This window comes from Oryza glaberrima, chromosome 1, assembly GCF_000147395.1.
Source record: "Oryza glaberrima chromosome 1, OglaRS2, whole genome shotgun sequence".
NCBI lineage: Eukaryota > Viridiplantae > Streptophyta > Magnoliopsida > Poales > Poaceae > Oryza > Oryza glaberrima.
In genome coordinates, this window is record NC_068326.1 from 26,386,664 (window position 1) to 26,398,753 (window position 12,090).

A 12,090-nucleotide genomic window follows, 5' to 3' on the forward strand; every position below is an offset into this window, starting at 1 on the left:
AGCACAATATTGTCAAATAATGGCGTAATTAGGCTTAAAAGATTCATCTCGTAATTTACACGTAAACTGTGTAATTAGTTTTTTTATCCACATTTGATACTACATACATATGTCCAAACATTCGATGTTTTTCTTGTGAGAACTAAACAACCCCTTAGTTCAAGGGCGATGTTACGAACTCCATCAGTCCCAAAATAAAAAAACTCAGGATCTGTTTGGCTAGTGACTGTAGTTTAGCACAGCAAACTTTAGACGTGACACAATTTCTTAGGTTAGTATTTAGTTGAGTGCCACAGTTAAGTTAAACCACACTTTATTAGCATATTGGTCCACATGTCATACTCTTATTTTCTAGGCAGAGTTTACCATAGTTGTGACTAACAAACTGTTGGTCACACTTTGTGTGCTTGTCATAGTTATGACAAATGGAGTTGTGGTAAAGTTAGCCTCCATCTAAACATCCCCTCAATCTAGAAGAGGATGTGATTTGTTCTAGCACAACAAATCTGGACGATATGGTTGTTACATCCCCATCTAGGTTTTGTTTTATTATGAAGTATAGTATTGTGAGAGTTTACTCTGGTGTATATTTCTTTCCAATCACGTACTACTAACCCTTGGTATGTTGATTTCGTTTGTTTCATAGGAATTCCTGGCGTGAATTGTTTATTAACCAAGAATCGAATTATGGCTGTGTTCTTTTTCCTTCTTTTCCAACTCATATCTCTTCTTTTCCGCATGCACACTTTTCAAATTGCTGAGCGTGTGTTTTTTATAAAAGCTTTCTATAGAAAAGTTTATATTAATTTATTTTTCAATGTTTAATACTTGATTAATTATGCGTTAATGTGTAATACCATTTCCCGTGCGGACTCCACCTCCCGAACTCAGCCTGTATAACGGTTGAATCCAACTATCATGGATGGTTCCCCAAATAAACATCAAATTTGATCCCCTGCATTCCTTTCAATGGTACAATTTAAGCTTGCGGTGCTATGATGCGCGTTGCTTATTTTTTAAGTTTCTGTAAAACCAAAACTATAATTGTTGTTCTTTGTTTTACTGATCAAATTATGATTATATATAAAATATGTTATTGAACTTTTGATTATTTACTCGATTACTTTATACTTCTAAACTCCAACAATATTATCATTTACAATATATGTTAAAATAAAACCAATTTGCCAATGCTAAAATGCGTAAGGGCACCAATGTATATGGTAAAGTGATCCATATAGATGGGACCCACATAAATAGTTTTTACACATAGCAATCTCCACAATGTATATAGATACAATATATCATATGTATATAGATACAATATATCATTAGGATAAGAGGGATGAGTAGAGATAGATAATATAATTTATTTCATATGGGTAGACCATATGTATACGGGTATCTTTTGTTATTTTTTCTATATGGATTAGTTGCACAATGATAATAGGTGGCTGAATGAAATATTCTATTGCTTATGAACTACTTTTACACCACCCTAAAAGATGTTGGTGGACTCAGTGTGATTATGAGAATCCACCACAATGCCAAACAACCTATATGTTGTATTACTCTCCGAAACATAGATGAAGGTGCTAACCAATTCTTCTCATTTGACATCTTTACTTACGTACAAGAGCGAAGGTGGGAATATCTCAATCATAGGGCTCAACCATGGAATATAATTTTTTTGGGCAAATTTTAACTGAAAATTAGTACTTTGCTAATGCAATTTTTTTGCGGTGTGTGGGGCTCGATCCTAAGCTGCCCCCACCTGGCTCCACCCATGCACTTGTAGAACGCTAGTCCATCTGCACTACTCGTTCAATTCCAATTCTAAAGGATTGTAACAAGGAGTTATATGGAGAACATCACGTAGGCACTAAAAAAACATTTATTTGAGAAAAAAAACTAAAATATTTTAGAGTTTAAATCCCTAGCACTTATATTCTGTTGGAGCTATAAGCATTCTAATTTTGTGATTTAGTTGGTTCTCAACCTGTAGTTTTGTGATAGTTTTATCACTAAATTTATAGTTTTATGATACTCAGTCTTAAATATATATGTTTTGTAATAAATTTGATGCTAAATCTGTAATTGATTATACAATACCTTAACTCTTCATTTTTTTTATAATCTATTATATTATTAACACAACTTTGAAAGAAGACACCACGCTCGCTGTGGAGGTTAGAAATTCCTACATTAATCGGAGAAAAAGAGAAAAAAAGCTACACCTTAGATTATAATAGATCCAGATTAAAGGGCATAGATTTATCATAAAATTATATTATTAAGACAGCTTTAAAAGGAAGCACTACGTTCACCGTGGAGGCTAGAAATTCCTACATTAATCGGAGAAAGAGAGAAAAAAGCTACACCATTAGATTGTAATAGATCCAAATTAAAGGGCATAGATTTATCAGAAAAAAAAAACTATGACACAAACTATATCCAGTACGAATAGAAAATATACTATAAAACAAACTCTATCGGGTACATACGTACATAGAGTCAAAGTCCCAGTGTTTGGCCTAGGATGTCTCCGATTCAGAGTGAGCAAGAAAAGGGGAAAAAGCAGAGTCCAAAGCAAGTTCATCTACACTCCAAGTTCATGCAGACATATAGCTGCCACTATAAGACCACATGCGCCGATCCATCTTATGCAGTATATTTTATCAATTTGTCAACTAAAATATGCACAATAATTTTAGGCCCACATTAATCTCATGTGAAAAAATAACAATAGTAGTCAATAAAGAGGGATAAGTTTATTTGTATAATTTTATTATATGTAAAGACTGGAAATTCTCACATTAATCATAGAAAAAGAAATGGAGAGTTCAACTAGGAATGCGATTTAGAAATAAAAATAAGAAATATCAAAAAAAATATGTGTAGGAAACAAAACGATATTAATTAAAATTCAAAATAAAAAATAAAATAAGTTCCAATGTTAGAAAAAATGAGAGTTCAAGTAAAAAGATACAATTTAGAAATAATAATAAATCATAATAAAAAAAAGAAACATTAAAACAACAATCTATCTAAAACACAACAATGGCTAATAACAATAAACAGAGGAAAGAGGGCGTCGGGCGAGGCGTAATGAAGTAGGGTGGTAGTGGTTGATGAGACATATAAAAACTATAAAATAAAATTCGAATGATGATTAAGAGAAGGGGCGGCGGGCAGACCGTGAAGCGTGAAGGCATAGGGTTGCGACGGTTGACATGATTTCTAGAAAGTAAAATAAAACAACAATGATCAGATTCGATTTTAAAAATCTCAATAAGAGTGTGCAGCGGGGGGGGGGGGGGGGGGGGGCTGGAAGGAGTACAATGGCAGCATTTGACGGAATTTATAAAAATTATAAAGACGAATTCTATAGGACAATAAACTATAAAAACTATAAGGTCTAATTTTCAAAAGGTCCCAATGAGGATGAAATGGAGTCATGGTAGGCCAAATAAAACGTGGCACAGAAGTAAGGGGGTGGAGACTTATCTGATTTTTAAAATCCTAAAACAACAAGATGACTGTTTTAATTTTTTAAAAGAAAACCATGTGTAAAAAAATTATATAATTCTGTAGGAAAGCTAGCCGCAAAATTATGCGGGCCATCCAGGTAGTATTATTAAAATATATGTAGTTTTGCAATAAAACAATAAAGAAGTAAAAACTTAGTACACATGAAGTAAAAGAAATATACTCCTTCTAGTTAAAAATATTTCACGTTGGCAGAGCTTCATTTTTCTGATGTCAAATAAATTTGACTAGAGGAAGTATATTATAAGTTTTTTTACAACGTGTTTGTTAAAAATATGACGCTACACTTTTCACTTGATTTCAATCACTTTTTTCCTCCTATAATTGTTTTCTCTCCTATTTATATGTATGCTTCCATCTCTTCCATCCCCTCTTCCACGTGAAACTACTTTTAATCATAATTCTCTTATACATTGCGTATTAGAAAATTACATATAAATATTGAAACTTACCATACAAGTTTTAAAATTTATATAATAATTACAATGTAATTGTAGGTAAGTTATAGAGTGTTTTTTAAAAAAATGTGAAGCTATTAAATATAACTACACTATAATTTGTATTTATATTTTTATAAGAAACTGTCTATAATTGCACATTACATAAACTGAACTAAAAAAACGAAATTCAAAGATTATGAAGATGTATTATAGTCTTATACAATCAAAATATAAAGATAAAAACCAAAAGAACTTAAAAAGTAAAACAAATCGTTTTTTAACGAAAAAAATCGATATAACGGGCTGCCTATGTGCTGTTAGTATATATCGATATTTTTTTTATCCTGAAAAAAACAACCAGGTTGACGCGTCATCGGTGTAAAAACCTAAAAAAAAGAGCCGATCCCCCTCCCTCCACATCGAATCAAATCCATCTCTTTTCTCCCCTTCCTTCCGCCTCGCCTCCCCTTCCCCTCCTCGCCGCCTCGCTCCCCTCCGCCGCGCCGTCCCGTCGAATCCCGCCATGCCGAAGGGTGCCAAGAAGCGCGCCAAGCTCAAGAAGAAGCAGCAGGGGGACCACCCCGCCGGCTCCGATGACGGCGGCAACAACAACAACAACAAAAACAACGCCGCCGAAAACGGCAGCAATGACTCCAGCCGCCGCCGCGACGCCGCCAGCGACGGCAACCACCACCTACCGTCGCGACCAAACGTTCCTCATGGTATGGATGGCATCTACCCTTCCCTCCCCGTCCCCCGCTTTAAGCCCGTGTAGATCTGTCTCCCCCCCACGGCACGCCGCTTTCCGCACCAGCGGGGAGAGGAATCGCCTTTTCCCCCCACTCCCTCTTGCGGCGAGGGTGGCATTCCCGTGCTCTTCGCTGGCTCTCCGGCCACGTTCCCACCTCCTCTTTCGAGCTGTCCGCCTTTTCTTTCTCTTTTGATTGCTTCCTTTCTTCCGCTATATTACGATGGATGCGTGTGTGTTTCTGATGCTGTGGTGTGTGGGTGCAGTGGATGTGAGCGAGGACTCCATGGAGAGCTCCGAGGAGATGGTGACGCCGAGGGCCGCCGCGTCCGAGGCGGACGAGGAGGAGAGGAAGGCCGCCACGTCGGAGGTGCCCGTGGAGGTGGTCGAGGCCGGGGAGGAGGTCATGGTGGACGCCTTGCCGCCCGAAGCCGCCGCAGGTGCGCAGGAGCAACAGGGTAAGGCGGAGGCGCTTGTGGTGGTGCAGGAACCGGAGGTGAAGCGCGAGGAGTTGGTGGCCAAGGTGCATCCGATGCATGACCCGGAACCGCAGGGCGAGGAGGTGCTCGTCGTGGAGGCGGCTGCGGTATCCGCGGTGCAAGAACCGGAGGTGAAGCGCGATGAGGTGGTGGTCATGGAGACGGCTGCGCCGCCTGCGGTGCAGGAATCGGAGACGAAGAGCGGTGGGGTGTTGGTCAAGGATGTGGTGGAGGTGTCACGGTCTCTGGGTGCAGCTGATACTACAGAGGTATTACTGTTCGCGATCGCGTGCTATGCCATCGGTCCCCATGTTTTGAAATCGAGAGGTCTCATTTGGTTCATTATTTTTTCCCTTATGATTGCAGGTGGCCCGGGGACCTGCAGTGGCTGTGGCTGCAGCAGGGCAGCGGGCAACATGGTGGAATTGCTGTGGGGTATTTGATGCGTTCTCTGGTTCGGAGAGATAGATTAAGGTCTGTATCGCTGTATCATGGTTTATCTTTTTTTTTTATGATGATGATGCTTTGTGGAAAGAATATATCATTACCATTACTGTTAGATGTCATTGGGGAGGCTTAAAATAACAGATATTTTACTAAATTGTTTGTTTCTTTTAATTTTCTGTCCTTTGCTCATGCTCTAGGACTATTTCGATGTTTGTTAATATAAGCACCGGGCCTGATTCTTTTGTAGGAATGAAGGTGGTACTATAGCTGCGTTTATGCCTTTTTATTCATGACTAATGTTATTAGCAGCAAGATTATTCTATATGTTTTATAATTGCATCACTTTGCGCTTCTGTGTGCTTTGCTGCTTGTTTTTTCAAATGGCTACCATATTTTTAACCTAGTCAGAGCAATGATGTCAGGACACCCTCTTTTCCTTGTTTCTAAAAAACTGTCCAGTTCAGTCTCCTGATGTGCCTGTAGAAAGGAGCTGAAGAATGTTAATGACTGATGACTTAAGGTTGTGTAAGGCTTATCAGACCATATTAGAGAATACAGTTATACAATTGTCAACTAATCTCCCAAAGCTTCATGCTATTTTAACCTTTCAATGCCTTTTTTTTTTTCTAATTTGATTGTCAATACATTTTTTCTTGTAAACGCTTCTGTAAATCATTGGACTGTTTAAGGTTGCAACATCTAGCTGATCAAATAGAGTTTTCTTAGTGTTTGCTTTTCCTTACCAAGTGGACAGTGAGCTCAAAACTAAAACTACCTTTTGAAATCAGATGCCCAGTGTCAGTAAAAGCTAACTGAACATAATTTTGATAAAACTAGCTGTATGATTACGATCAATTTTGATATGCCACGTGGACATATTTTTTTAGTTTTGAATATTTGGATATGCTTGCTATATGTTAGTCAATTTGTTTGCAGAGAATCTGTTAGTTGCTTAAGAAACGAGATACCCGGTATAGTTATCGAGTCATTTCATAAGCAGTGTTTGTTCCAATGCTGATAAACTAAGGAAGGATATGCATTATGGTATAGCATTGAACTATTGCTCACAATGGTAACACTGTAACTACGAGAAATTGAAAACACATGATTTATTTGATTTGTCTATTATATATATGTTATGCACATGGAACATGATGCCCCAAGTTTACATCTTAGTGGAGAATATTCATGCTATGCATATGAACATGATTGGAGTTTTACATGTTCTAATTTGTTTTCCCTGTTGATTTGGTTAAATCAAGTTTTAATTTCCAAAATAGCTGAATGATCTCTCTTAGACTTTTACACATAATTATGTTCTGTTGGCAATCCAACTTGGCATCCAAAGAGACTAAAGTTTACCCTACCATTTTGCTACCAGCAATACTGTGATGTCTACCACATGAAAATACGAGGATGCACCTTTTGTATTCTGAACTATTTCTCTGCTCTTTTTCCCCTCATCTTTAAAATGGTTACCTCTGTTCCTAATAACAACTATTTTGTACTTGTGGATAACATGGATAACTATCATAGCTGGCCAATTCCATTTGAGATACAGTCCAGCTGTAATGCTTGGTATGCTTGAGGTTGTGGATACCAAACCTCTCAAATTTGTGTAATGTCAAAATGAAATTGGATGACAATCGTATAGGAAATGACTAAATCGGAATTTTTCTTGGGCTCAGATGATTTATCTGAGAAAGTACTAAGAGCAAGTTTAATAATATAGCCAACTATTAGCTCTAAAAAATAACACATCATATATAGCTAACTTAATAAACCACTCATACAATAGTTAACTATAGATACATATACTGCACCATTATTGTGCACTCCATATTTCTCTCAGTTCTTGGAGCACGAGCTGCAATCTGTAGCCCGCCTTTCATCTCTCCTCTTATTTCTTCTCCACATAAGCACAAATATGATGTGGCAACATGTAGAGCCCGCTTACATCATCTTATTATCTTTGCTCTAATGGGACATGATGTTTATTTACTATTTTGGTTTCGTAGTATTTATTACTGAGAATAACATGTACTTCTAATCTTCTATGTTGTCTTAAAAGTTCTCTTGTTTTTCCCACATACCAGGTTGGAACTTGGAAGCCAAGAAGACAGTAGACGCGAAGTTGTTCAAAGCTGATGGTAATTGTAACTAGTCTGGTTTATGCTCATATGAATGGAGTTGAAGAATGGATAACATCGAGCTGATGTTTCTCTCTGGCCCATGTTTCTACACCGTGCTGTGCAAAGTTACATCCCCTTGGTTGTGGTTAATATTCTTGAGTCGCGTAGTACTCTGAAATCTACACCCTTGTCTATTATCATCTAGGTTATGTTCATGTAGCATAAGAGTTGAGTTGAGTCGTCAGCAAAGAAATTTTGTTCTTTCTGTTTCATACTTATTTTTTTTGGGGGGGTGTCATCCGGTTTGCCCCCTTCTATGGTTCGGTCACCTTGAAAGGAGTAACGTTGAAACTATTTAGGTGTTCCATTGTGTAGTCTTGCTCCGTGATAGCTCGCAGGCACATCAGACCACTCACTATGAAAAAGAAAATAATGAGACGTGTGGGTTACATTCATTGATTCTGCTCACTGACCTGCCCGGTATGTGTCATCCTGTCAAAATCCTGGCATGGCATCTATCATGCCATTGTTTTCATGGCTCCACATGGTGTTTGCTATACGAATTTTATTTAGTAAAACCGGACAATTTGTTCGTTGAACAAAGGGGACGGTCCGGAATGACAGCGTCTCTGCAGCGGCTACCTCCTACCGGTGCAAGAAAGCTACAGCCTTGTCGGCTTGAACGTCACGTGCAAAAATGTAGTAGCAGCATGGATATATTAGTAGCATGGTGATTTCTTATTCTTATACGTGTATTTTTGTCTGAAACATGGTACTCCAGTAACATTTAATGAAATTAACGACGTTTCCTTGGAAATTCTGAGCGCAAAATTGCATGACACGTCTGCGCTGAGTCAGTCTGGTGGTCCTAATTAACTCGGGGGCCGTAATTTTTCATTCCTCCATCCTACTAGATTTTAGCGGGTCGTTTTTAAGAGGTGACATGACACAGCGTGTGAACCAGAATATTTCGCCCTAATCATCAGTTTTCCAGAGCCGTTTGTGGCCGTGCAACCATCCAAAGCTCTAACAGCCACGAGCTGTGTACTATAGTACTCCGTACAGCGACATGGTCGATTCGTGTTCATGGCGACGATCCTGGTATCCAGCCTTTCGGTCACCCGGACGCCACTGAAGATTCTTTATATCATCGGAAAACGATAGTCCTCTACGTAGTAAAAGGACTGCAGTAACTACGGTAATTTCCTTGCTGACAGAAACCCTCGCAACGTGCTTTTCGCCAGCGAGTGGTGTAATTTTGCATTTGGCGAAATTAATCACTCCGTGGAATTCAGAAGAAATATACAGAGATCATGAGATTTACTGGAGACAGGGATTGTTCATTCTTGCAGTATTACCATATGAGTGAAAGGAGAAGAGGGATATTCTCAGGAGCAAACTCTTAATGATTACTCAAAAATTTAACTGGTGGCTGTGGCGCTTTGTGTCTCTCACTGACCGACTCGTGCTGCTCTTTATAATAGCCACGGAATTTTAGCACAAAGAGGCAGACACGAGAAAAGGGAAGATACAAGTGTCATCCCGCATCCAACAACCATGGACTCCTTGTATGATATCTCCTGCTTTGCTGCTGGTCTTGCAGGTACGGAACTTCATTTCGATCTCGCACTTACAATTCTTCTTAAGTTCCTATCGCAAAATGGTCTGGATCGAAAAGAGGCTTGCTAATCTTCTGAAAATCTGGCCGCCTCCTTTTGTTTTGTCGCTGCAGGCAACATCTTTGCGCTTGCTCTCTTCCTGTCGCCAGTGTAAGCACACGTTCGGTTTGGTTTTTTCTTGATCCTTTGATTCGTAGCCGAAGTTCATAACTGAATTTTTCTTGTTTCAGGACGACGTTTAAGAGGATCCTGAAGGCCAAATCGACCGAGCGATTCGACGGGCTCCCTTACTTGTTGTCGCTGCTGAATTGCCTCATCTGCCTGTGGTATGGACTTCCCTGGGTCGCCGATGGCAGGCTGCTCGTCGCTACCGTCAACGGCACTGGAGCGGTGTTCCAGCTCGCCTACATTTGCCTCTTCGTCTTCTACGCGGACAGCAGGAAGACGAGGGTAATTCTTCCCATCCTGCAACCAATTTTGTCTCAGAAAAAGAATTTTTTTTACTGTACCCTTGGGTAAACATGGATCATCCATTCGTTGCATCCAACGGATCATATCCGCCACTACTACACTGAGTATTATGGATAGTATTATTTCCCCAAGGGTAGATTTGGAAAATTTTGCATGGTAAAGAAGTAATTTCGCATGTGTTAATTACCGGTTAAGTTTTTTTTTCTAATCTACTCTATTTTTTACGCCATCTCTTGGTTTTCTCAGACTGTAGGTGGGCCTGTCCTAGTGATGAACGTGCAAGTGTTCATGCGGGTTTTTGTTTTTGTTCTGTTGATTTTGTTGCTTCTAATCCGGAGAGAAGGACGGTTCGCCGATCCCTAATTGCATGAATGCAAACATGGTTGGAATGCATCGCTGCTCTTTCTTCAAATTAGTACATGCATATACACATGTGCCGTCTAAATTGATGGAGGATTCCTAAAAATAAATTGATCAAGCATTACTCCTGTTCAAGACACCAGTGAGAAGGTTAAGACGCCACGCTGGTGAGAAGTTATATGAACTGGCGATGAAGCAGCCGGCGGCGCGGCGACCTTGCCAGGATCCGTCGATTAGGATAATTGCAGCGCCAAGATTATGAGCAATACCCTTCTATAATTGAAATTAGAGTTGAAAGTCAAAAATACCCTAATAAGCATTTTTAAAAGCCCTAAAATACCCAAACAAATGAAGAGTCGGATTTAGTTTCTACTACACTACTACACCCAGTAGTAAAATGTACTGTAAAAGGCCCCCAGAAAAATGTACTTGTAGACTGCAGTAATAGATTGCTAATGTAGTAGCCTAGTGCTGTACATTTTCAATTTTGTCTGATGCCAATATGCCATCAAGAAAGGAAAAGATGATGGATAATGTTTTCCAATTCCTCCACAGATGAAGATCATAGGGCTCTTGGTGCTGGTAGTTTGCGGGTTTGCGCTAGTTTCACATGCGAGCGTCTTTTTCTTTGATCAACCGCTTCGGCAGCAGTTTGTGGGAGCTGTGAGCATGGCTTCGCTGATCTCCATGTTCGCTTCTCCGTTAGCTGTCATGGTACGTATGCCTCTCGATCAAGCTGAGCTCTTGATCAATATCACCTCCAGCATGTTTAATAGAACTGAGGGATCTCACTAACCTTTGCTTGCTCCATCCATCCTTGTGTCTACAGGGAGTTGTGATTCGGTCAGAGTCTGTGGAGTTCATGCCGTTCTATCTGTCACTCTCTACGTTCTTGATGAGCACCAGTTTTGCATTGTATGGGTTGCTGCTGCGAGATTTCTTCATTTATGTGAGCATCATCTTGTATCGCTTTAAATCACTTCATTTCTTGAATCGACATGCATGTTTATGAGCTTGATGGATCTTGTACTGACAGCTTGATTCTTTTTTTTTTTTAACCATTTTGATTTTTCAGTTCCCTAATGGGCTTGGACTTATCCTGGGAGCAATGCAGCTGGCGCTCTACGCTTACTACAGCAGAAAATGGAGAGGCCAGGATTCATCTGCACCGTTGCTGCTCGCATGATCAAAACCGGAGTGAATGATTGATCGATCAGCTGGTTTTGCCATGGTTTGGATTCCTGAAAGAGTGGGTTTATGGTGAATTGTACAGTTTTGGCTCAGTCTTCACATGTTGGTACTGGAAGCTGTACTTCAAACTGCATTCTTCAAACATGTTGGAAAGTTTTGCACACCAGGGGGGCAAATGATGGATTTTTTTTAATTTGATTCCCTCCTTTTCCTTGAATACTTGGTGTGCAAAATTATTTCAGCTATGCACATTGAGCCTCACTTCTTGTTATCAATTATGACACGTCACATATGTATAAGTTGCGATGATAGTTTTGTTTCGTTGCTGTTTGTAAACTGCAATATTCTTCTCGCCAAACTGTGTGAACAACAAATCAATGGCCACGTCATATATGTACAAGTTGAGATGATAATTTTGTTTTGCTGCTGTTGGTAAACTGCAATCAGTGGCCAATGTTTATGACACGTAGGGCAAGTCCGAGATATTTGGTTCGTCCGTGAGGAAGGTGTACGACATGTTTGCACCATCCTGGCTATGAATGTACACACACTCTTATCCTTATAAATATACACACATATCCTATCCCTACGAGCACTTCCAAAATATTGGACTGACATATCTTGATATTGACGAAGTCATCACATACGCATCGT

General features: G+C 39.5%; 2 protein-coding genes across 2 annotated transcripts; both read left to right on the top strand.

Moving 5' to 3' along the window:
• The first annotated feature begins 4,390 nt into the window (after window positions 1-4,390).
• On the top strand, window positions 4,391-8,263 carry LOC127753862 (uncharacterized). Its single transcript, XM_052279316.1, has 4 exons — window positions 4,391-4,711; window positions 5,004-5,485; window positions 5,583-5,690; window positions 7,760-8,263. The coding sequence occupies exons 1-3, from the start codon at window positions 4,513-4,515 to the stop codon at window positions 5,682-5,684; spliced, it is 783 nt and encodes a 260-aa protein (XP_052135276.1). The 5' UTR covers window positions 4,391-4,512; the 3' UTR covers window positions 5,685-5,690; window positions 7,760-8,263.
• A 1,002-nt stretch (window positions 8,264-9,265) lies between these two features.
• On the top strand, window positions 9,266-12,025 carry LOC127765763 (bidirectional sugar transporter SWEET2b). The gene is made up of 6 exons (XM_052290717.1): window positions 9,266-9,398; window positions 9,528-9,564; window positions 9,645-9,864; window positions 10,801-10,959; window positions 11,075-11,194; window positions 11,321-12,025. Exons 1-6 carry the CDS (start codon window positions 9,353-9,355, stop codon window positions 11,429-11,431), a joined length of 693 nt encoding a protein of 230 aa, XP_052146677.1. The 5' UTR covers window positions 9,266-9,352; the 3' UTR covers window positions 11,432-12,025.
• The last annotated feature ends 65 nt before the right edge of the window (window positions 12,026-12,090 follow it).